This window comes from Dermacentor silvarum, chromosome 3 (genome assembly GCF_013339745.2).
Source record: "Dermacentor silvarum isolate Dsil-2018 chromosome 3, BIME_Dsil_1.4, whole genome shotgun sequence".
Lineage (NCBI taxonomy): Eukaryota > Metazoa > Arthropoda > Arachnida > Ixodida > Ixodidae > Dermacentor > Dermacentor silvarum.
Window position 1 is genome coordinate 207,448,277 of NC_051156.1, and position 26,077 is coordinate 207,474,353.

Consider the following 26,077-nt stretch of genomic DNA (forward strand, 5'->3'; position numbering starts at 1 on the left):
GCGTCTCGACGAGGGGAGTTGTCTTTGTCCAGGGCTTCCCTGGCGAAGACGAGTGCACCCGTATAGGAACGTTGGTTCCAGGGATTCTCTTGTTCGGTCGCTGTCGATCACTTTAAATCTCCGTCTTCCCGTGAGTCTCCATCTCCAAGTCTCCATGTTCCATTCTTTTGTTTTGAAAGCAATACTGAACAAGAAGCTTATGACATACGCCGCAGTGGAAGACTCTGGATTGATTTTGACCACCTGAGATCGTTCAACTTGCAGCCGAAGCTCGGGACGCGAGCGTTTTCGCGTACCGCCGCCATCGGAATGCGACCGCCGCAGTCTGAGAAGCGAACCCTCGACCTCTCGTTCTAAGCAGCAGAATGCGGTGGCCACGGAGCTAGCGCGGTGATTGCACCGGCTAGCTGCACGGCATCGATAAATTTGTGCATGTTGTTTACAGGCTTTAAGCGTTGTTTAACGCGTCATTCTATATGCGCGGAAAACTTTCGACGTACCCTTTTTACAATCACCTCTTCTACCTTTCTCCAGCAGAGAGTAGTTAGCCGGATATTTTAGTTACCGTCCCTTCCTCTCCAATCTTTACGTCTTGTCTCTCACGTGACAGCACGAGGCCCCGGATCTCAGATGCGTGACGTCATCTTTTACCACATTGCGATGGGGAATGCAGTCGCCCGTGTACTGAGGAACTCGGTAAAGATTACAAAAGTTCATGTGGTCAAAACTAATTCAGAGCTTTCTCCTAAAGCGTCTCTGATAGCCTTGGCAAATACCACAGTTATTACTATGCATGAATGACGTCACGCGATTGCTACTGTCTTCCCTTCTCGTTTTTTTTTTCTCTTCTATTTAGGTGCAAGTGCACTTGCCGACTCTCAACTGCTATTAGCATCGTAGATGTAGAGCTTCGATGACAGCATCGAGTCGTGGGTTTAACTGTGCTGCAGCTGAATATTATTCGGTTCTCTATTCGCTACTGATCAAGACACGTATCAAGACCACTAGTCGCAGTCGTTATCGATTGGGAAAGCGTAGGAAAAAAAAGAAGTTTATTCATTCAATTATTTATTTTGCTCGCGAGAATTGGTTAAATCATCGAATTAATGTATAAAGCTAAGACGCTGCAGCTGCGCTGTAAATTTTAATGAGATAAAATTGAGAAGAAAGAACAAGAAAGAAAACGCCGTGGACCCTAGGATCGAGCATCGGTCGAGGACGACGTATTAATGGTAATTGAATCTGTAAACGTAATTAGAGGTTCGGAGCCAAGCAGCGGAAGGCCGTTTTAATTGCAGCGCAAACCAGGGCAGCCGCTTTTATTGTTATTACTCCTTTCGGTGGCTTTATTTAGACTACCTACTTCGGACTCTTGTTTAGTTTTCTTTTCCTCTCTTTAATTTAGACCCTTCGTTGTCCTAACGAGGCTCCTTAACTAAGTTATGGGCGTAATTGCAGCGAGGCTCTATTTTTTTTAATCGATTGCACCTGACCTCTCGATTTTACAATCTTTTTTTTTAAACGGAGGTGTGCCTCCTCCTAGTAATTATGTAATTGCTATATCCTGTATTCTGTCAATGATAAGACTCAGTAACCTTTTCTATGTATTCGCTTTTACTTATTTTATTCATGTGCCAGATTTTGTTCCCCTCCAGGGTTGCATTATGTAGGCTTGTATCCTCTTTTCGTGTTCCTTGCTAAACTTTTGTGGTTTCGTCAGTTACTAGGAATACGGAGTCGCATTTGCGTGTACATATTTTGTACTACTTTAACAAGAGTTTGAATTTAGAGACAAATTTGAAGTACTGAACTTTGCATGAAATGCCATGTGAACGAGGGATATATATTGTCGCGTTTGCTTTGTAAAGCATCTGCTTTGAATGAACGCAAATGCTTTCTTCACAAACATGAACCAAAAGGAAATTCAAATTCACTGAGTTGCTTGTAGCAACTGATTACTGCTTCAAGTTTCGTGTCTTCATAACTATCCCATTAAGTCCAACAAAGGACAGATGGCTGCCTCAGAGATCTAATGTTAGCTTTCCCATTTGAATCGGGCCCGCCCAATACGGACAGATTGTTTAACTTTCCTTTCCTTTCCTTTGTGCCTTAGTGACGTCAGACGAATGCGTCACACCAGCCTCATTCTGTGTTTGTCATTGACGTTATCGTTATGGCAAAAAAAAAAATATCCTTTCCCATTTTCAGCAGCATCATCATCTTTCGTTACCGAACTTAACGCGTGTTCAGCCATACAACTCGCCTCGTTGTGACGGTGCTGACCTGCGACTTGCTCCCGCGTCGGTGTGTGCAGGTGTACTACATGGTGTGCCCTAACGTGACCACGTCGCTGGCTCACTTCCCGGAGACGCCGACGGCCAGCGAGGTGACGGCCATCGTGACGGCCGAGGGCCAGTGCGTGGCCAACGCCCGCGTGGCCGGCTCGCCGCCGCGCATGCTCTGCAAGGGCGACGGCAACTGGACGCTGCCGTCGGGTGGATGCGCCTGCATACCGGGGTACCGGGCCGTCGGAAACTCCTGCCAGAGTAAGATGCCCCCCTTCGCACACATTTATGCGTTGCCTTGCAGTGAGCGAGTAGTTGTGTGGACGCAAAAGTCTAGTGCTGATCTTCTCGCGCAACCAGAGGACTTCTCTACCGGCTACTCCGCGCGGAATAGTCGTGATGCAGCTGGCCTTAAGCGGTAAACCGTAGCTATTCTAGTGCAGATACTCAAAATGCAGTTTCGTTTGTCCATACGCGCTGGAAACCGTGTGACGATGCGTGGCGTACTCACGTTGAATCAGAGTTCTTGTTTTGTTCTCTTCGGGAAGCGCTCTATCATTTCATCAGAAAATTTCGCTGAGGGTGGAGAGTTTTCATTTCTGCCGAGCTGTCGACTGAGTGGCCAGTTAGGCGGTTCAATTAAGTTAATTGTTCATGCTTGCTCGCCGTGCTTCTTGCCGATTGCTCCTTGTTTTGCGCTGTTGAGGCCGCTTTGCCACATAAATAGTGTGCTTGTGGTAAAGCACGCTTTACAGGAGGAAACGCATCGGAAGTCGCGGTTTGGCAGCGTTTAGATTTAGAATGCCATATGCTTATTGGTCTTTAATGTTACCTTATTAAAGCTGTATGCTTTGTTCACTGCAAGCGCACTGTAGGTAGCGTTGTCTACTTTCAGTGAGTGTAGAGTGCGCTAGTCGCTGTGAATAACTATAGCACTGCGGATGGTTTGTGAACAATCTGATGCAGAGATACAGTGACGTCGCGGAGGGGCTAAAGGAAGTTTGCCTGCAATGCTGTAGAGATTTATTTCTCGGTTTATGTAAATTCTGAGGTTTCTCTTGATGTCTGCGTGACTTAACATGTTTTCTTACATTTACAATCGATATAATCGATCTATCTCTCAAACGCTGACGTGTCAACAATAACAACGTCTTCTGCGCTGTCTACATGTTTGAACACCCACCAGAACAATTGTTGAGATGTAACAGCAGCCGGTGCTGTTTCTATAACTTCTGTTTAATCCCGTGGCGTAGCGTTTAGTTCCGGATGCTATTGTACAGCAGCGCCGTTTTTCGCTGCAGCCAGTTTTATGGTAATCGTTATCGTTAAAGTACCATGGTACTGCGTTGCGTTGCATTTTTAAAGTGGCGCTGAGCGCCTTGGTATCTTCTAGCGACCCACACCTCAAACGCGTGTCTCTGTTTATCTCTCCTTTGTGATTTCCTCGTCTCCTTAACGGCCGCCGGCGTCACTCTGGCGTGCGAGGGCAGTTACGGGGGAGGATGAAATACGACATCGTTCTCGCGATTTCGTGGCAGCAGCCGGAAAGAGCCCAAGTTTGTTGTTGCCCGCTGCGCGCGCGATTTCGCGGCTGAGAGAGAGGATAGCGAGAGAGAGGAGAAGCAATGTCGGCAGCCTAGGAATGGGGATCTCTTTACGGTGAACAGAAGTGCGGGCACGAATTTCGAGGCGTGCGGTAGGGAGCGCGCGCCCGCGTGATAACAACAGATGCCGGGTCTTTCTCTTCGCTTCTGGCCGCTAACCGCGCGCCGTTTCCTCGGGCCATTTGCTTTAGACTGGCGTACCGTTACAGCGGCAGTGACGTTGCCTCGGCGACGACGGCGACGACCGGTGTATGGGGTTTCCGCTGCTTCTCTTGTCTGGTCATAAATGATGGCCCCGCAGTTTGCTCTCTCTCTCTCTCCGCGTTTGCCGTTTTCAAGCGACCACTGCGTGTGCTTGGCTGCTCTCTTAGGTAGTTATCGTTTGCTTACGTTTCTTCGTACCCTGCATTTCTTGTAGTTTCATTTCGTTTCTCTTGAAATGCAACATCTAAGTTTAATCTTGCAACGTCGTTGCAGCTTCACCGCCTCCTAGTATATTTTGTCATCTTGTTGATTTCTTTTTTTCTGTTTTCTTTCTGCGATCCTTCTGATTTAGTTGCACCCTTTCAACTTGCTCTCGCACCTACTGGTTGCTTCGATTTCATTTTTCTGCGTCAAAACTCGTTCTCCAGCACGGTTGTTTATACAACCGCGAGGTAGTTGTGTAACGTCTTAACATTTATTCACTTGGTGGGTGTTTCTTTGGCATATTTATAATTTTTTTCACGTTTTACTTAGGACTCGGAACATTTTGTGTTGCGTTGCATCTCCTTGCTTGTACCGTCGTGCTGCCGAGGTTCCAGATATTCTTTGTTTCTCATCTCGGAAACGGATCACGTAGATGTGCGCCGCGAGGTTCCTGTGTGTTATGAAACGGGCACAAAAAAAAAGAAAAAGAAAAAAAACAGGACAGCCGCAATGCTTTATGAAATATTTCCTTCAAACTTATCCCTCGCTTTCTCGCACGTCTCGAACGTAAACAGTTTCAGTGTTGAAAGCTTAAAGCTTCCGGTCTTGCTCAAGTGCGTCGATCAAGGCTGAAATACAGCTCTCACTGCGTTAATGAACTTTAGATAGTGTTAAAAAACACTCGAGGACTCACGGCGTTTCTTTCGAAGAAGTGAAAAACGATTGCCATGCTTGGAGCCACCGAAAGGGAGAACTGCGCTGAAGTACGAAAAAAAAAAAACTTTAATTGGTTAGCACCGCGTATATATTTCGGTGCGTCGCGCTGACTTCCGCTCGTTGAAGCCAAGTCTGCCGCTTTTAAATGCTGCTGATAGAACGCGGTGCGTTTGTGCGCTCGATGAGAGCGGAGAAGGTTGCGAACGAAGGGGGAATTGCAGGGATTTAGAGAGGGTTGGAAGGAGGCCTCGGTTCTGTTTACGCGGCGTGAGTCCTCCCATTTCCGCGTGAAGCTAACCTCGCAGGTCCGTGAGGGCAGCAAGGGTTGTGCGCAGCGATAAGGGGAACCGCGAAACTGGGTATCATGGCCCCGGCGTATAAGGAGTGTCGGATCCAGGAGCGTGGCTGATAACTGTTGCGCCAATGCCGCCTCGGCTTCACCGCCATGCTTCGGTGTTAGCCGTCGGTAAACAGGAGCAGTCGATAAGGCGCGCCGATGCCCTGTCGTCCTCTCCGTTCCCGTACTTCTGGAAGAAGGAGAAGCACCGAGCCATGCGTTGTCTGTCTGCTCCCTTCCTCCCAACTTCCTCTCTTCCCGCCTCCCGCATTTTTTTTCCCTTCGTTAAACGCTTCGTGCCTCCCGAGCTCTGGCTTGCCGGCTGCCTCGCGTCTCCCCCGAGAGCTCCTTTAGACGTTCGCCTAAGAAGTGGGAGAAGAAATATCAGCACGCAGACGCACTCGTTCCCGGTAACGCCCCCTCCTTGCCTCGTATATCCAGGAAACGTGTTTTTGTTTTCGTTTCATCATCTTTCCTCCTCCGCCCGGGTGTCTCTTGGTTCGCATTGACTTCGTCGTTGCGGGCTGCCCTATCTCACCCTCTCCGCTGTCATTTCCCCGTCGCCTTCTTTATTTCATTTCTATTCTTTTTTTGTTCTTTTGACGCGCGCTGTTATTTCTCGTTCGCCGCGCGAGCTTCTCTCATCTCTCGCTTTCGCTCCCGCGAGGTCATTACCGCCACCGCGCTGTTTCGGAGAGATATCTCTCGTGCGGGGCGTTATTTAGTCGTTCTCATCTTTATTTTTTCTCGTTCTCTAGATTTCTCTTCGCTTTTTGTTTGTTTGCACACGTTGTCGTTCCTGCTTGGGGTATCCTTAATTCCCTGCTTCCTGTCTTTCTGCATTTTTTTTTACTTTCGTTTTCTTCGTTGTCAGCACATTCACAAGCTTCTGAAAGCAGATCCCTGTCCTTGCTACTGATGTTTCTGTTGATGCGCTCGCTGCAGCTTTCATGTTTGTTTGTTTGTTTATTGGTTGGTGATTGTGTGACTTGTTGGGGTGCGGAAGGGCGAAATGATGAAGCATTATTTTGCGTTGGTGTTCTAATTTTCTCCAAAGAACTTCTCATCATCACCTCACATCCCCATTACATGCATTCGCTTCTGCAATTCTTTTTTTTTTACTGTGCATATAAAGCTCAAGCAAGAGGAGTGGCAGCATCATGTGCTGCCAGAAGTTTTCTATCTGCTTCTCTTAATATATACTGACCGTAACGTAAGTTATGGAATGCAAGGCCGGTGCTGAATTTATGTACCTCTTGTCTAAAGTGAAGTCAGAATAAGGTTGGCCAGGAAGATAGGCAAAATTCTCGTGTTTGGATGCACTGTTTTATAGAAATTTACTTGACCAAACAACGTTATGGTGAAGACAGTGAGGTTAAAGTTCTCTTGCACTACTTGAGGGAATTCAGCATTGTGGACAAAACTAAACTGTTGTCCAGTCTAACACTGGTAAAAGAAAGCAAACCTTCTGCTTCATTTTTTTTTTCTTAAGCAATCGCTGTGTAAATTTGTCTGCATGTGCAAAAATGCACAAAAATATTCCTCTCCCACTAGCACTAAGCAATCAGTTTTTAGTATTCAACATGCAAAATTCTTCTGTATTACTGAAACATTTATTCACGTCTTTCTTCACATTCTTTGCACCTCATTATCTGACATTTGTTGTGTGAGGCCCGTTATCCACTGTCTATGATGCACTGTTTGTTGCGAGGTGTTCATAGCCTGGCATTCAGTGCGTGCAAATCTATCATGTGACACTCAGCTTGCTGTAACATCGCTCATGTGTATGTTCATTTGTGGGCTACTGTGCGCTCGCCAGCATTAACCAGCTGCTTTTCGCTGCCAGCGCCTAACTGCTTCTTGTGCTGTGGCCCCTCTCTGCTGCTTTAGTGTGTCCGCCTGGCACGTTCAAGCCGAGCTCTGGTGATGGTCCCTGCCTGCGCTGCCCTTCATTCAGCGTTGCCCCACAGCCGGGCTCCACGGAATGTCGCTGCAAAGAGCGCTACTTTAGATCCCCCACTGATCCCAAGACTATGCCTTGCACGCGTGAGTTTCCCTCATCTCTGCTCTAACATGGAGTTTCCTACTAAAATTACTAGGTGGAAACTGCGATCATTCATCTACCACGGGAATAATGGGTAGTACATGAATCTGTCTTATCTTCACACATGTAGCTTGAGTCGTTCTTGTGACTTTATTTCTTGTGCTCTATGTTTTTAAATTTCCGAGCAATTTTTTTTTTCTGAATGAACAAACGAAATAAGTCTCTGTGCACTTGCATAATTATTGCAGATGCATTTATAATGCAATATTTCTTTGAGAATGATGAGTTTGCAATGTCACGAAGTCGTTCGAAGTCAGAAGGACAAAGTTTAGACTAATCCGTGTACCACCTACCCATCATTCGTGTGCTGGCTGAATCAGCATACTGGCAGCTCCCGCAGATGCTTATGCCAGATTTTTCTAAGTAATCTTTTTGTATGAAACTTTACGTTCTTTAACACGCTGGCCTGTGCATGAGATGGGCTTGCGGAAGCAATGAGTTACAGTGAGTAAGGGTCATAGTGGCCAGGCATTTATTTAGTCCAAGATAAGTAGGTGGGCTTGAAAGGTGGGAACGAAGGGCATAGGGAGGGAATTTGAGTGAAAATGTCAAGAGAAACAGCAATGTAACAACTGCAGTTTGGTTTGAAACGCTCCATTTCAGGTGCACTTCCTGCCAATGAGTCATAATTCCACTATTGGGCCTTCTCACATAGCTGGAATGGCCTAAGTAGGGTATAAGAACTCATGCTTTCGAAAGGAGCGAATGATGCTTCAAATTTCAAAAGATAGGGTGTGGGAGTAAAATGTGCACACAATCCTTTTATGTTGGTCTACCAGGGCTGGTTTAATGTAAGGATTCCAATCTTGATTTTATACCTTTATTTGTTGTCCACTGCTCATGACCAGCCGATCCCAGAAGTAACATAGGTGGAGCTCTATAAGAGCACTGACGAATCACGAAATAATTTTAAACGAGTCATTACATTATTTTGGTCCTGAAATACAGGCGCCATCAATTTAGTGGCCGGTGTAGTCCAGGTTATGAGAAGAGGCCTGCTTATACAGTTCTGCTGGTTCACTGAGCTGTGGGTGTGTAACTTTGCCCAGGCTTCAACATCTTGCCCAAGGTGTACTACATGAGACACACTGCACGCCAGACTTGAACACACCAACCTTCTACTTCCCATTAAATCACCATTAAAATGACCATATAGATATTACAACTTTTTCATGCTCCCACTGAATGGTAAGCTGATGTTATTGCAGCATTCCTAAGCTCTAACTTCTTTTCTTTTGCAATAGTCATAAGTAACCAAGGTTGAGATTCAAGATATAAAATAAAACATAAGCTTTCCACTGTTTCTGTAGAGTTACTAGGGAATATTCACAGTACATAGTCAAAAAATAAGAAATGCTTGGTGGTAAATAATGTGTTAAACAGTGCACAGTTTATTGTTACAGTTGTTCGTGAAACATTTTTTCAATTGATGCTATATATATATATATATATATATATATATATATATATATATACATACAGCTTGTTCAGTTATGGTGTGAAATGTATTATTATATTTAGTCATTCCTATTCTGTAGCAAAACTTCTTGCTTTCTACTAAAATCTCTGACTTGCTGCTTCTCCTAGCGATATTTTATCGACAAGGCTTTATGCTCACTTCAAGTTCCATGCATCAGAAAGATCTTTGAAAACAGCCGTTCAATAAAAGCATGCAGAGTATTTTGGTCACGTTATGTTGCATGCTGATAAAAAAAAAACATATTTAAATTTGTTCAGAGGTCGCCCCATCACTTCTCACAGTGTTCATCATTGTGCACAGGCTGCAGTGTCAGTTTGTAAACAAAGTTCAAAGCAGTGTTTTGTTGTAGAAGCATTGTAAAAATGCCATGGGAATATTGATTTTTTTTCACAATGTGCTGCTTTCCTCATGCAGAACCTCCTCGAGCACCTCAAAACCTGAGTGCTAGTTGCGTGGACCAGTCGTCAGTCACACTGACGTGGCAGCCACCAGCCAACCTTGGTGGCCGTGAGGACACAACGTACCGTGTTGTCTGTGAGACTTGCAGTCCTAGCGTCGTGTTTTCACCAGCGAGGCAGGGCTTCAATGAGACCAGCGTCACCATCACAGGACTGCGTCCAGTCACTCCCTATCGCTTCCATATTTATGCTGAAAATGGTGTCTCTGGGTTTGACAAGGGCCACTACGCAGAGATCACAGTCAAGACTGATGCATCAGGTATGTGAACCCAATGCATTCAGCATGTCTGTGTGTTACCTATTTTAGGTGGATTATGTGGAACGGAAGAATGTGGCAGTTTATCTTGTAAAGTCATTGTTCTTGCACAAGCGGACTGTAAGCAGTGAAAGGTTAATGTGAAAGAGCTTTCAGAATAATGTTATTAACCGTAGTTCACCATAATTTCTGCAGACAATGCTACATCATACTGCACTTGGGAAATGGGGAATAGATTGACGCTGTTAAACATCTCAAAAGAACACATTGTTGGACGATTGGTACCTGGGGAAGCCTAGTGGAAGCTTCTGTAAGCCACTTTGATCCAAACTGTGCATGCAATTTTTTTTTCACATTTGTAATAGAAATAATGTGGCCACTTGTCACTTTTTGCACTGTACAACATTTTCGTCTAGGCACAGAAAGCCTTGAATAACACATGTAGAGAGGCACGTGCTGATTGTTTTCTTTTGCTTGTTTCTGCCATTGCAGTTCAAACAGTGATCTCCAATGTTCGTGCTAAGGCCATCAAGAGCACTGAAGTTTTATTGGCATGGGATGCACCACAAGACCCATTTCCCGAAATTGACCGCTACGAAGTGCGTTACTTCCCGCGAAAGTGGGCCAAGAACGAGACAGTGTTGCAATCGCACAAGTTGCAGCTTGCAGTCACCGGGCTGCGGTCGCGAACTGAATATGGCTTCCAAGTGCGTGTCAAGACGACGCGGGGCTTCGGAGAGTACAGCGACACTGTTTTCCTCACCACTGGCCAGTACACTCACAGCCCAGGTGAGTTGTTCTTCCGATGAAATCGGCTACTTTATATTGCAAGCTACATTTGGGATGAAATCAGTTACATTATATTAGGCAGTGAAACTTCGTAATTTAGGGAACTAATAGTTATATTTTTGCACAAGTTATGTCTGCCTGAAAATCGAATCGAAACAAAAACGAAAATCGAATCGAAATTCGGTCGCCGTGGCCGGGATTCGATCCCGCAACCTCGTGCTCAGCAGCCCAACAACATAGCCACTAAGCAACCACGGCGGGTGGTGAAATTTTCCAATTCAAAAAGAGAATGCGAGGGGTAACTGTATTGTCTTCGAAGATATGGTCCTTTCATACACCAAGGGCACAGAACAATCATTGAGGCGACAGGGCATAGCCAGGGAGAATGTTTCAGTGATGATAATGATGATAATGGTTATTACTAATTAGGTGTTTATATATCATACATAAAGTGGGCTACTAAAAGATAAGTAGCACGAACCATAAAGAATGCTAAGTGCCAAGTTTAAGGTCTTTACTTGTGGTTATACTTAGCATTTACACTGGTTTGTGTCATCTTGTGTGACATATCTTGTTTGTCATATCTCTAATCATGTAAAAAACTAAAAGAAAGGCGAAGAAAGAATCAAGTGTGTGCATCAAAATCTCTGAGGCAATAGTAGTCGTCATTTGCCAAGTGCAATCTATATGGTGCCTTAATAGTATTGCACTGATTTCCACGCTGTATGGGACCTGCAGAATTTCTCAGTTGCCTTTTGGTAGTGACTCTTTACAGTTAAAATATGCGGAATATGCAATCGTATACATTTTTTAATTTTGCTTTAATAAGTTGCCTTCTTCTGCTTGTCTCCCGATGCAGCTCTGGTGGGTGATGAGGACAAGGTTCAGGTCAGAATCATCGCTGGAGCCACTGTTGCAGTCATACTTCTAGTCGTCATAGTGATTGTTATGATCATCCTTTACATCAAAAGGTCTGTTTAATTTCATTTCGTATTACTTGTTTTAAATAATGTTACACGTACACATGAAAAGAATATTGTTTGTGATTGAAGATATCTGGATCATTTTCCAACTTTCGTTTTGCTGCAGGTTAGCTGAGACCTGCAATTTAACAAAAACAAGAGCACTTAGGTAAATGCAGTAAAATAGATATACACAGAAGTACATGCCTTTGCTGCAAGAACATATCTGGGCATGACAAGGCACACTAAAGCGTGTGACTTTGAAATATGGCATTCATGCCATCCATAACAGTCAGTCATTATTAGTGACACTAGTAATGAGAATGGGACTAGACTTTATGCAAGGCACACCAGTTTATACTTATGTTAGTTTATACACCTTTGCACTTTAATTATGGTTTCAGTGGGACTAAAATTGCACATGTAGATGAATTCAAGTACCTCGGGGTAACTTTTGCTCATAACATGAAATGGCAGAAACACATAGACGGCATCCACTCGAAGGCACTTTGCAAATTAGCATATTTAAAACTTACATTAAAAGACGCTACTGAGGATTGCAAACTAACTGCATACACGACACTGATCAGGCCAGTTTTTGAGTATGCGTCTGTTGTCTGGTCCCCGTATTCTTCTTGTGACACTAACAAATTGGAATCTCTGCAAAACAAAGCGATAAGATATATTTACAACAGATATGACCACCATTTTTCACCCTCTTCACATGCCCATGACCTGTCGCTTGACAGACTTGCACACAGACGCACGTGTGAACGTCTTATCACTTTGCATAAAATCATACACGGGTCGTCGGTTATTGCGGCACCGGTTTCATTTGTGAAGTGTCCTGCGCGTGCAACTTGAAGCACTCACCCCCTTAACCTTGTTCCATTTCAATCACGCTTGAACACTTTTAAATTTTCATTTTTCCCGTCAACAGTCGAGCTCTCGAATGGCCTTGACGGCTCACTCCGACAGTTACCTCCCGCACAATTCACGAAAGAAATCTACCACATCTCTCATTAGTTCTAAGATCTGCTGATGTACTCTTTATTTTTTTGTAGCTTTGAATACATGCCTTTCTTTACACGCAATATTGTTTGTACTGACCATGCACATATGTAACATGCTCTACTGATTGTATGCTATATAATGTTTGATATTGCCTATTTAGGCTACTTATGTACCCACCCTTGCAATGTCTCGCACTGAGATGGCAGTATTTGTAAATAAAAAATAAAAAAATACTAGTATAAATAAAACAGCAGGTATTGCTAGAAATGCCTATTTACAACTATTGAACATTTATAAGGCTTCAGAAATCAATATTATATTATTCACAGTTGATGTCAGCTTTACGAGTATTTTACATTGTTTTAAAAAAATGTGCTATCTTCATGTAATAATCAGTGCAAATGTATGTAAAAAAATATCTGTCATAGCATAATGGCTGGTCAGCATGTAAGGAATATCAGCGACAGTCATTAGAAATTTCAGCTGTTCAAAACGCTAGAGCTGAAAAAAGTATTACTGTAGCGACTGATAAAGAGTTGTCTCAGCCTGTATGTTTACTGTAGTTGGAGCCAAGAAAGCTGTTCACCTATATAGTTATATATTGCACTATATATAGTGCACCTATATAGTGCAATTTCCAGTTTGTTGTGAGCGCACTGCTGCCTGCTCGCAGTCATTTAAAACTAACCCTCCTGATTCTTTTTCAGAAGTTCTGACGACTGCAACAAGAAGCAGCCCAGTGACTGCGACACTCTGGAATACCGTAACGGGGAAGGTAAGAAATGTAAGGATGCCCATTTTTGTTTTCAACCTCCTCTCTTTCCTCATCTTATGCATGGTGCTTCTTGTCACTCTGAGTGGTTGGTAACTCAGCATAATTCACAGCTTCATAATATAGTGATAACTTGGCATAAGCATGAAGAGCTGGGTTAGCACAAATGTTACAGTGAATACGTCTTTCAAAATACAGTTTAGATGGCTTTCTAGCATTACTGCACTGCCTGAAACTTGCATTCATAGTGCTAGGGTGACTAGACATCCTCTTTTGGCTAATAAAGCCCAGTCCTTTAAAGTAATTGCAACTGTTGCTTTTATTTTCTCAAAATAATGTATCTTATCTTCAATTTCTGCAGGAGAATGAATAGTGTTGAGGCATAATCTTGAGAAAAATGTCCTTTGTTGGCAAACCCTGTGAATGGCAGACCTGGTTAAAAAGCATACAAATTTCCATGTACAAGTACAGATCTGTCCACAACAATCTGAACAAATGATCTGCACAAAGTAGTAACCTATTTTGTAATTATTATTCATGGTGGCTAGATGATGCTGTAGTGAATTGTTGACTACATCAGAGGAGCACAGTGCTGTTAGGTGGCAAATAGCACGAGTAATTCACATCATGCTTAATTTTATCTAGACTTTCTTCACCTGCTTTCTTCTTCTGCTCGCTTTTCTCTGCTGGGGGTGGCTTGGTGCTGGTGAACTGACGCTTGCCTTTCCTTCTCTGCTTCTGTAGTAGTCCCTGCTTTGGAACACCCTCCAATTGTTCAGACTGCTCGGTGTAAGTATGAACTTTCTGCTAACGATTTCACCCGCTTGCATGCATTTCAGCAGCTTTCTTGTTTCTGTGGTGGCATAATAGGCTGTTTCTTAACACTTTGACTAATAGAACAACTGTCACAAACTATTAACTTGCAGTTAACTTTTATCAGTGTGGCTGTGTTGTGTTAGTGTTGCTGTCCAGAATGAGAAAGTTAGAAAAATTATATAAGCAGGTTTCTGCACACTCCTAGAGTGCTACCAATAAGACATGCCTATACTTATACGAAGTAAGGAAGTTATAGAATGGGTATGAACAAAGATAAAGGGATTGCAACATCTGTGAGTGCACTCAATGCTTTTTACAGCCTTTGTAACAAGTAATGAAGACTGCACAGCAACAGGGCTTTGAATTGTCAGGCCAGGTACTGAAATCTCAACGAAACACTTGGAACTTGAATGCAGCTGAGGCTAATAAAGAGATAATGCTTCTCGCTGAATTCTTTTTAGGGCATGTCCTACCTATTCTAGCACTCAATCAGGTACTATGGGCACTATAGCATGCCACTGTGCACGGTACCTCAGCGCTGGCGACTTCGGCAGTACACAGGCATGTAGGCACAAAACACTACACACGCAGCAGTAACAAAACATATAGGTTTGGGCACTGCACCTCGAAGTTTCGAAAGCTAAAGAATTCCACCCTTTCCCACAATTCTTAATAACTTGCAGTGCACGACAATGGGATAAAGAGAGAGGCAAACAGACATTCAGCACTGTGTGTGTATTTCTGTCTGAGCTATAGATCATGAATCATCTAGCCTGACCGCCTGTTTTACACAAGTCTCATAGCTCCAGGGGTGCTATTAAGGTGACCATTGCAGGTTCCAGCACCAGTTCTTGTCCCAAATGCAGTGACTTTGGAAGTTTTGACAAAGGCGGTACCTACTGTGACACTGAGTTCCACCATTTAAGTGGCAACATTGAAACCACATGCAGAAGCCTGTTTACAAAATTTAAATATCCCTGCTGAGTTTAAGAAAAATGAGACGAGCTAACAATAGCAGTAGCCAGAGATTTCTTTTGTGACCGGATTAACAAATGTCTACAGTACAGTTACAATCTGATCATTAAAATTTATTCTTTCTTGAGATTATTAGTGCAGCCAGATCCCATTATAATGAAGGCACATCTAGCATGAAAATACCTATGTTATATCCAACATTTGATTTAAGCATACATTCGTTACACTGTGATATCAGTAAAAGAAATTCTATACTTGCATTGTTATATTCAATAATTTATTATATCCATGTTTGTTATATTGAGATTTGACTACTTCTTTTCCTGAAAAGTATTATTTTGTTTGGCCTATATATCCTGGCTGTACTCACAAGTTTACTTTAGCTATTTTTTGGGGGGGGCTAATGTTTTCTTTTAAAATGCACCTACACTGAAATCAAAGCCTTGTGGTTTCATAAACATATTGCCACACCATGTGCTTATTGAGCTGTGCTTATAGAAAAAATGCCACCCTCAATGATACTAGACACTTCTGAGATTTTGTACAAGGTGCTACCAACTAGCTTGCACACTTAATGTTCATTAAAACTAATTACATTTCTTCATTTCTATTTTTGTTCCCATTGTAGTGACAACACCTCTGTTCACCCACTGCCCGGGAGCCACTTCAAGGGCATACATTGACCCCCATACATATGAGGATCCCAATCAAGCAGTCCGCGAGTTCACTAAAGAAATTGACGCGCTGCACATCACAATTGAGGCCATCATTGGCGGGGGAGAATTTGGGGACGTGTGCCGTGGGAAGCTCAAGTGCCCTGGCCGGCCGGAGGTCACGGTTGCCATCAAGACGCTCAAGCCGGGCTCCTCAGACAAGGCGCGAATGGACTTCTTGACTGAGGCTAGCATCATGGGGCAGTTCGACCACCCGAACGTCATTTTCCTCCAGGGTGTTGTCACCAAGAGCAACCCCATCATGATCATCACCGAGTACATGGAGAATGGGTCCCTGGACACCTTCCTCAGAGTGAGTACACATGAAACTTCAGATGCAACTTTCTTCTGATGTGAACAGTGACCCAACAAGGAAGGTCTCAGCTTGGCATTAATGTTTCAACAAGGGGACTTGACTTCTTCATCCCAGCTAGTGATTACAATGATCGACCAAACCAAGTGGACCATTTTTTGGGGGCCTTGACAAAGTCAAACTCAATTGTTGGCCATTTTACTCCAAGCTGACGCTTTTTTTGTTCAGCCACTGCTTGTGTTCCTGCAAACCCTTTGTCTTGTTTGTACTTACTTCTGAAATGACACTTAAATGAAAGTGATCACCATAAAACAAATTCTAATTTTACATTTTCCTTTGTTAGTGTTCTGTCTGAATTTCAGCACTGGTTTTTGAGGCTCTTGTGTGCTACACTTCTGCTGTACATGATGCTCGTGTCAGTAATTTTGAGCGAACATTGTGGAACAATAAGAACACCTTCACAATGCTGCCATGTTATGGCAGCAGACCAACCTCTAAAATTTGAGTGTACTGTTGCTAGTGTTTATGCATTACTGTTGGTAGGTTTCCTATCATGTGTAGTGCCAGATGATCTACCATCCCACGCATACCTTGCACAATGGTCATGTCTGCTGTTGCCGGAATTTTTATGCATAAACATATTTTTATGATATATAAGTTACAATGGATATGGTATCATGGCTTTAAAACATAATCACTACAATGAAGCAGTATCCTGTAGTGTGTGGCACCCTAGTTTCGGTATTGAAGTATATATGTATGTAGCACACCTATAGATAGGTGCATGAATTTAGAAAATCATGACCTGTTTAATGTATAATGAGCCATGCAAATGTATAGTGACAATGTATAACTTTAGATCAAAGCATTTTTCATACAATTATGAATTAATCTTGAAATGATAGCATAGTTTCTGAGCAGTTCGGTAGCCCTGCCAATAAATGTGTGTACATTGCTAACGCCTACTTCTTCTATCTTTTTCACGCAGGCCAATGATGGGAAATTCCAAACAATTCAACTTGTAGGCATGCTGAGGGGTATTGCAGCAGGAATGCAGTATCTTGCTGAAATGAACTATGTTCACAGGGTAAGTACGTTTGTTTCCTGAAGTAACTTATCAGATTTTAAGTCCATACAGTCATTGACCTATGCTTGTTTAAAAAAGAAGTCACAATGTAGAACCTGGATATGTGTAAAGCATAGAAATCTCATTGCACAATTTTTGTGGACACTAATTAAGATGCAGCAGAGTTATTATGATATTATTGTTTTCTCTTGGATGATTGGATAACACTATGTTCTACTGAGTGAACCTGTATCCTTTATTACCTTGCTTCGAAGAGAGGACGACAGAGCATGCGTCGGAACCCGATACTCTCACGCCATGTCAGAATCTCTTGCTTGCAAGCACTTCTAAATGGATCTACATTACATTTTGCACACTTTCAACTTGATTCTTCTAAACTTTGTATTGGCATTGACAGTGTTCTCCTAGAAGAAAAACACAAAATTAGGCACTGATGTCAAGCCTCAAAACAACTACAGCACATACCATACTTCCTTCCACCTCTTACTTTTTTTCACACTGCTTCCTTTTACATCCTGTGTCTGTGCTTTAGAAAGTCTGGTGACCTTTGTTAGCTCTTTTTTCACCATGCACATTGACTGTTAATGCTGTCAGCACTCTGTCAGATTTACGGTTATGTCACTGATGTATTGTCATCTTGCAAAATCAGTTAACAAATAGTTTAGCATTTGAGTGTTCTTTTTAGAATTTGTTAGAAGTCACAGTGCTGAACCTGGAGGATATTTGTAAAGCGTATAAATCTCATTGTACACATACAATATGTAAAGCAATCTTTCAACACACTGTCCTTTAATTGAAAAGTGTGTGTTCCTAGCACAGGGAAGTGGTTGCAAATATTGTAAAATTGTAGACTGCTTGCTAGCAGATGGTTAACTCATTCGCACTCCTAGTTTAAAGTGCACTATGACTCCACATCTACAATCTAGAGTATGCACACTGAAGTAGAGGCAGTTTTGCTAAAATAACAGAGTTACATAATAACAAGAAAATTTTTGATGACTACGTTTTGTTGTAGAAATGGTAAGTTTTATTGCAGGCTTAAATCTGTTATCACAATTCACAATTTCTTACAAGAATAGTATTTTGCTGTGTTGCTGTGTCTGGTGACTTTTCTCCAATGCTTATGCCATGTAATAGTGAAGGCACAGTGATTTCCAATAACTTAAGCATAATACTAACACCTTGTGTGGAGCCAGCAACCAATGTTTCTGAACAGAACAGCCTTACTTATGAGTAAGGCCTTACTATTCCAACCGGCCCCAACACAAGCCTTAATCAATTTATGAGTGAAGCCTATACCTGATACTAATAATACTCTGTCCGTTTGTTGCAGGATTTGGCTGCGAGGAACGTGCTTGTTAACGCCAATCTTGTGTGCAAGATCGCTGACTTTGGCCTGTCCCGTGAGATAGAGAGTGCCACTGAGGGAGCATACACAACAAGGGTGAGTCATGTGAGTGCACTATTTGTGCAGCATTGTAAGTGTGTTTTCTTTCTCCTTCGCATGAGGATCCTTTCACGGTGCGTAGTGTGCATGTATGCATACCTCCCAGAGTACATTTCACTGACCATATCAGTGTTCAGACAGCATAGCAGCCTCGGCTCAGTAGCTTGTAAGATATGGTATATCTGGTATATCATAAGCGTTACAGCTGCAGAAGTTGTTTCTCCGCTTAAGTTTATGTGCCTTTTCAGTATATAAGGTTTCTGGCATCTGTGATGTAAAAAGCTTTTAAATGATCGTGCAATACCTTTCCTAAATGCAACAACATTAGTAACACTATTGTACATATGCTCACTTATATGCAGTGCTGTTTTATGTGTAGCAGTTTTGTTAGAAAACTTACTATATAAAGGTATTATCTAATCATGTCCTGTTTTAATTGCCTATGATACTTTGGAAAGCTAGATCTACATGCTGAAAACTTGCTAAAGCATCCATCAGTGTGCGTCATTAATCTCTGAGAATCGAGTGGAAGCTTTCTTGCACCATAATTGTTATTCTGAATTTACTGGGGGGTTTGACAGCCTCACAACATCAAGCTATTTTGCTGTGAGTATTTTCAAATACAACTCCATGCATACTATTCATCTCTTAAGACTAAAGCCTAGTTCTCAAGGTGTGAAGCAATGATTTTCATTCTGGAAATCCTACTCTGCTACGAATAGTCGAAGTAAATGGTTATTCATACTCCTAACAGTCTATCTAAACATTTAATCAACTTATTTGCTTTTGTGACTGAAAGACTGCATTACGCCTGCTTATAAGTGCTTCCTTCTTTGAGAATACTAATATGCAGTGTCTAGTGGCACCGTCATCTTTGTTGTCCTTCAGTTGCACTTCCACGCTCTTCTCCTCTATGCTCGGGCTCCCTGAGCCGCGCACCCTCACAAACAAATCGATGGCTTCTGTTTGCTGGCCTGATCGGTCTCTTACTCGTCTGTCTAGCCCACGGCACATCCTTTTGATATACGACCTTATTTCAGGGCCTATACCGTGAATGCACCATTACATGCACTTTTCATTTGTGTCCAAGTTGCAAGATGCCATTTATAAGGACAGCACACAATGGTGATGCATCCTAACAAACAATAAACTGCAGCTTTGAGCTCTTTGTTTCACAAATGACCTGGCTGAATGTTTTGAAGGAGGAGTTAACAAAACTATGCACATATAAAAGCTGCGCCCACACTTAAATGCAGAAAACATGTTGATTCATAGGGCACAGCCATTTCAAGTTACCAATATGAAGTGTTGCTGAACGCAACACTGTTTGTGGCATTCAAACTTAATTAATCCCATGAACTTTCCTTTCTTTTCACAAATAGGGAGGCAAGATACCTGTACGATGGACAGCACCCGAAGCCATAGCATTCCGCAAGTTCACGTCAGCGAGTGATGTCTGGAGCTTTGGCATTGTCTGCTGGGAGGTGATGTCGTACGGTGAACGGCCTTACTGGAACTGGTCCAACCAGGAAGTGATCAAGAGCATCGAGCGGGGATACAGGCTTCCTGCCCCCATGGTTAGAGTCTGCATTCATTTGGTTCAATCATGTTTGTTATTTTTTCCAAATGCTGGGAACAAAGTGCTCTAGGGGGTTGCAAAACAATGGCCGTATTCTGTGCATAATAGGGAGAGCACACACATCTGTCCACCTTTGACCGTCCTGCAATTTCCGAGCCATTACATAAGCAGCTTACCACTCCGTCAACCTTTATTCTTGCTTCAATTGGGAATTTCTCCACTAACAAATAAGTGCCTTCTGCCACTTGATAAATGCTGACAAAGTTGACAAGAGCACTGAAAAAGAACGGACATGCCATCTAGCCTCTAATTAGTATTAGTATGCAGTGTCTCTATTAAGTTTAACAAGGTGCAGGTTTGGTGGAGCCGATAGTGCACAAAAGTTCAACTGACACGTAGCACATGCCAGCTTGGATAAATCAAGGCACCTTAAGTAGCATTATTTGTTACTGCAAAAGACAAGTTCCCTTGTCGAATTGTTGACTCCCTTGTTCAACCACTCTCATTCACTTATTTGTCACACCTTCATTTGTCGCCACTTTCCCTGACTTCGTGTTGTACTCATTTCAGGACTGTTCGGAGGCTGTCCACCAGTTGATGCTAGACTGTTGGCAGAAGGACCGGTCACATAGGCCTCAGTTCACTACCATTGTGAAAACACTAGACAAGCTCATACGCTGCCCTGAGAGTCTACGAAAAATTGCTCAGAACAGGTAAGTCTGCATTAGTTCCTTCTTCAGCTGAACTCCATTTGCAGAAAATGCATACACAATTTTTTTTTTCGCGGAGGTATTGCATATCCCAAGTACGACATGCCACCTCCATTCCAGAATTGCAGAATTCATAAGTAATGTGTGGATTTTAAAAATGTATTTTGTTGGCAGGTCATGCTGATGCTGGGGCAAAATCTTTTAAAGAGATGATTACAAGCTTCCTTGTGGAAACATTGGCTCCGGTCTGAGGCGCCCCTTGTTCACCCTATGTTGACCTATTCGAGTCTCTACCTCCTGTGACTCCTCTAGTCTTGTTTGTGTGTACATATTTATTGTCTAAAGTATGTAAACAATGTTCTGTCGAGGTGCAAACTATCTGAGTGTGCCAGCTGTGGAGATTTTATTGGAATCTCACATTGAACTTATTTTACACATGCAGCATTCTCACAGCACATGCACAATTAGAATGCATGGAATGTCTCCAAATGGTGCGCATAATGCACTTAGCTTAGCATATTTAACTCTCTAAATCATTTTGTCATTTCATCATCGTCTCTCGTTCTCCTCTACCTTTCCCCTCCTACCCATTTCTATTTTACCCGGCACAGAGCAGATGGCTAGACTCATGCTCCTTCAGTCAACCTCTCTGCCCTTATTTAAGTGTTTTCTCTCTTATTTCTGTTTGCACAAATGCAGGCACCAGAACCCACTGGATCCTAACGCTCCCGATATGACACAATTCAAGACAGTCGAGGAGTGGCTGTGCAGCATCAAAATGGCACGCTACCATGAAAGCTTCCAGAGGGGCGGCTTCACCACAATGGAGGCTGTGTCGCGGCTCACGCTCAAGGACTTGGCCGCGCTTGGTGTTGTGCTTGTGGGGCATCAGAAGAAGATCATGAACAGTGTGCAGACCTTGAGGGCACAGATAAACGCCACCATGTCCGATGGGTGCGTCGTCTAGGCACACAGGACTGCTCGTTGACTTGATCTCGTGGCATCTGCTTCCTTAACCTAAACAGACCTGAACATGGTGCCGGAAAATTGGGAAGCAGCGACAGCGGTGGTAACCGAATGAATTCTTCTCGCCACGTGGGAAAGGCTTCCACACTTGCTAGCTCATTCCAGACTCATACAAAAACTAGCAGGTTTCATGGAGGGAAACTCGATTTTAGAAACCATGGGCATAATTCTCCGGGTTGTCATTATTGTTGCTACTGCTTTCTTGTTTCCTGCGCCATTCCAGGTTTGTTAAAAAGTAGGCAAAATGGTTTCCCAGACAACAGAAATGGACAAAGTGGGGCCATTTGTTCCGACTGCACCTGACCTAGTTGGCAAAGGTTTACCTGCTTTGAGTGCTGCAAGAGATTCTGATCTAATCTGCATGTTGGCAGAGAGACGTGGTCGTGTCTGTTCAGCTACTTAATTACGAATTTCAAGCTCCAAGAATTTTAAGCTTGAAATTCCCTCACCAATCTAAGCACTTCTGTAAGCTTCTGGTTTTATTGGGAAGCTCTTGCTGCAGTTGGTGTAGGCAAAGCAGGGCCAACTGCATCAGGTCTAGATGAACTGAGGATTATGATGCCCCCGGTGTGATGCAAGTGTGCGCTGAGCCTTGTGTGAACGGACAAATCATCGAGGCATGCAGCACAGTGTGGTGGAGGCAGACTTTACTCGCTATGCAACGTGTCGCAACGAGCGTGCATCTACAATGCTGCGGTTGACTGCCACATCTTGTTTTGGAGACTGCGGAAGTGATGAGGACAGTTGAAGCCGACGCATGTGTGTGTGTGTGTGCCTGTGCGTGCTTGTGTGTACATAGCTGGAACTATTATAACATATCAGCGCAAGAGATGAATGGAACATTGAGACAAGAACTCATCTCACGTGCTCCTCCCCGACAAGCCTGCATATCATGCCAACCTTCTTTGCCCCAGAAGAGACCCCCCGTGTGCTCGCATCGTTCCATGTTTGTCGGCAGTGGGGGAAATTCCTAGAGGTTGTTTTCTTCCCTTCATATCAACTGCCTCTCTGCAGCCCTGCTGAGTCGGCGTTTGTTAAATTGTGTCATTGTAGGTACTGGTTTTTGTGCATACTGAATTCTTTTTTTGAGTAGAGCATATGCACCTTACTACAGTTTACTGCAGTGAAGTACTCTGTTTCGGTGGAAAAACACTCAATCGAGACATAGGAAGATTCTCTTTCACATTGATTTGTTAATGAAGAAAAAGTTATTTCATGCAAACCATTTTGGGTATTGTATATTAAAGACAACAGAGACAGTTTCTTCTGGCTGGCCATACTTTCTTTAATGCTAGCAATCTACTTATTTTGCCACTTATTCTCAGCCGATAATATTGTTGTCATCATTCACATTGACAAAAATGTTCATTGCCAGTTGCTTTTCCAAATATTTTAATGGATGTGCTTTTTTTTAATGACAGTAGTTTGTTGATAGCGCTGCTGGAGCTGTAAGCTGTACACTTTTTTTCCACTCTTTTGACCCCCTTCCTCTAGGTGTGCCATTACTACTCAATAGGTGCTTCATACTATATGCAAAGTCATGTTTCCTGGGGCTATCAGTCATTGCATGTGTTCTTGCCCGTTGACAATGCCACAACGACATCTCTAGGCTTTCAGTCGTTCTTGTTTTTCCTGTGAACATGTATACTTCCCTGTTGGGTCTATTGTATGCCATTGCTCAACGAACCAATGCTGCCATGTTAGAAAGACTGAGTGAACTGGACAGCATGCTGGCTGCTGAAAACGAGATGTTAGCAACTCTTTATTCTTACTTTTTTTCAAGTTGGTATCGTACACAGAACATGTTGTGCACCAGAGCATCACAAAATCATTCTAGCAAGCCATGAATGATTGCTGGCTTATGGTTTACGTGCCTCATTCCATTTCGCATTTCCTATCCACCTATGTTGCATGACACATGACCAAATCAAACCACAGTGGTTCTTTAGGTGGCTGATTAGTCTGTCAACTTATGCATACTATGACAGATCTTTTAAATGGTAATATCAAGGTGTAGCAGTCGAGGTTTCTGCTTTTTGTTGTCAGTCTGGAAAACAAGCAAAAGCAGCCACATGTGCAAGAAGTTTCAGCAATCCCGAGTATTCATCTGAATGGTCCCTGGAAGCTCAATGTATAAAGGCTTGGAAGTGACCGATCTTGTGAGTAGGTGCATAAGCATTGCAGCTGTCATACAAAGACTCAAGGCTGCATTTTTTTAAGCCTGTAAATGTGTCGTCATGTAAGAAAACATGGGAGACTGCAACACGGTAGACGAGATGAAACAAATTGAACTAAGCTTGCTCTCAGCGCAGTTTTTTATTCCATGCTTGTGCAGCGCGTGTCGCATTCAAAATTTCTTTTCAACCAAAATGAAAATCGAAAACGTTTTAATACCTTCTTTTCACAAAAGTCGTTAGTATGATGCATTTGGTAGACATCTATACAAATTAGGAAAAAGAAATAGTTTGCAGGCTAACATATTTATCCTGTTTTGTATTCAGTGCTGGATTACTAATCAACTTTAGCCTGTAAGTGTGACACAGCGTGTACCTTGTAAGGCTAGCATACTTGTGATGCCTTAATTGTTTACAATTCGTAGTGTCATTTACAGATGTCTCCTTTTCCTGTCACTCTAAAGCAACAGTTTAGGTCAAATATGGATTATACAGATGACTGCACAAAGCTTGCACATATGACATTTGTTAATTATTCACTGGTTCACAGGGTGGTAATTCATTGCTTACTAAGCAAGGCTTTCTGAATGTGCACTATTATCAGTCCACACTACTAATGGCAGCAAGCGTGCCATTCTGGAATTTCTTGTAGCACTTCAGTTAAATTTTTCAGACTGTCAGTTCCCTTTTTATTTTACTTGGTTTCGAAATACTTTTCTTCTTCGTAGGGTCTCACATGATAGTAAGCTTTTCATAGAGACAAGCAACAAGCAGCAATAAGGTAGCCTGTTTCAATCACAAAATGACGCAAGGGCTCCACAATTGCACAATTGCTGGCTGTCTCCTATAGCCCAACAAAACAAGATGCATTGAAGTGGGGAAGTTGTTGACATTTATTTATTTTGCACTTAGCAACTACCATGCAATCCTTTCCTCGTTTACCTTTCTCGTTTGTCCCGAAGATTAACCTGAGTGTTCAAACAAAAAAAAATTGCAAATGTCTTGGAATGCTATGAGTTGGAAGTTATTTATTTCGAGCTTAGGACAGCATACGCTTGCTGTTAGTGTCAGAGAGTTGTTGTAATATAAATATGAAAATGAAAAAAGAGAAGCTTGTGAGAGAGATAGAGAGAGAGGCAGACAGTGAGGAAATGTGTTTGAAGAGGAATACTCTTATGTATTATAATAATTCCTCATCATCGTCTGTCCAATGACAAAACATGTGGGCTTAAGTGTGTGTCTGTACATGATTTTTTTTAATGTGTTGTTGTTTTCTCTGTGTCTGTGGCTGTTATAGTCAAACTTTCTGCGTGACACATTGATGATGAAGTATATACATAGGGCGGTTTCTCTTGTGAATTTTTATTTCAGCGTCATGTACCATGCATTTTTTTTCCTCATGGGTGTTGTTTGTTTATGTGAGCACATTTTTTTTTTCATTTTTTAAAAAGGATTTGTGCATCGCGAAATGAAAGAAAGAAAAGCGTGCAACGAGGTCGCCCAGCCTACGCAGCATTGTGCGGTCGTGAGCACGCCTAGTCACACACTTTTGTTCGCATACTGCCCTGCTGCGATGTACTGGCGCTTGTGATTGTCTTTTACTGCCACTGTGAACTGAATTGTGAGGGAGGCAGCTCGTCTTCGCTGTTATAGGCTCTTCGTTTTAAATTTTTGTTTTGCGTTTCAGTTTCTCTAGGCATGAATACGAATTTCTTGTGTCACCGAGTGCATCTCAGTTTTTCTTCCCTCTCCAGCCATGGATGTGCTCTTTTATTTTATTACACTCCCTTGGTTGTTGCGCGAAAGAATCGTGCCCCTTCCAGTCTTTCGCGTCACAATTAAGTTATAAAAATGTTGGCGCGCAGGTCGTGTGCATTACACGAAACTGCACAAAGGCAGTGTGTGGCGATCCTTTGGACATACGTTTCGTGTAAACACAAAAAGACACCTGTGCTCCCGGTCTGTACATTTTGATGCATATACGAATATAATTGCGCCCCATGGGACACTCTATGAAATTCTTTCATTAATAAAATTAATTTTTATGCTAA

The 26,077-nt window shown here is 42.8% G+C and overlaps 1 protein-coding gene across 1 annotated transcript in view; it reads left to right on the forward strand.

The window, feature by feature from the left end:
- LOC119446551 (ephrin type-B receptor 2-like) overlaps window positions 1-26,077 on the forward strand; it is a 248,542-nt gene extending 222,465 nt beyond the window's left edge. The window contains exons 4-16 of the mRNA XM_049664909.1: window positions 2,315-2,546; window positions 7,242-7,397; window positions 9,350-9,652; window positions 10,142-10,438; window positions 11,298-11,409; window positions 13,122-13,189; window positions 13,931-13,975; window positions 15,606-16,003; window positions 16,992-17,090; window positions 18,424-18,534; window positions 19,920-20,114; window positions 20,687-20,829; window positions 21,526-26,077. Coding sequence (XP_049520866.1) covers window positions 2,315-2,546; window positions 7,242-7,397; window positions 9,350-9,652; window positions 10,142-10,438; window positions 11,298-11,409; window positions 13,122-13,189; window positions 13,931-13,975; window positions 15,606-16,003; window positions 16,992-17,090; window positions 18,424-18,534; window positions 19,920-20,114; window positions 20,687-20,829; window positions 21,526-21,793 — 2,427 coding nt within the window. The 3' untranslated portion in view covers window positions 21,794-26,077. The remainder of the gene's footprint in view (window positions 1-2,314; window positions 2,547-7,241; window positions 7,398-9,349; window positions 9,653-10,141; window positions 10,439-11,297; window positions 11,410-13,121; window positions 13,190-13,930; window positions 13,976-15,605; window positions 16,004-16,991; window positions 17,091-18,423; window positions 18,535-19,919; window positions 20,115-20,686; window positions 20,830-21,525) is intronic.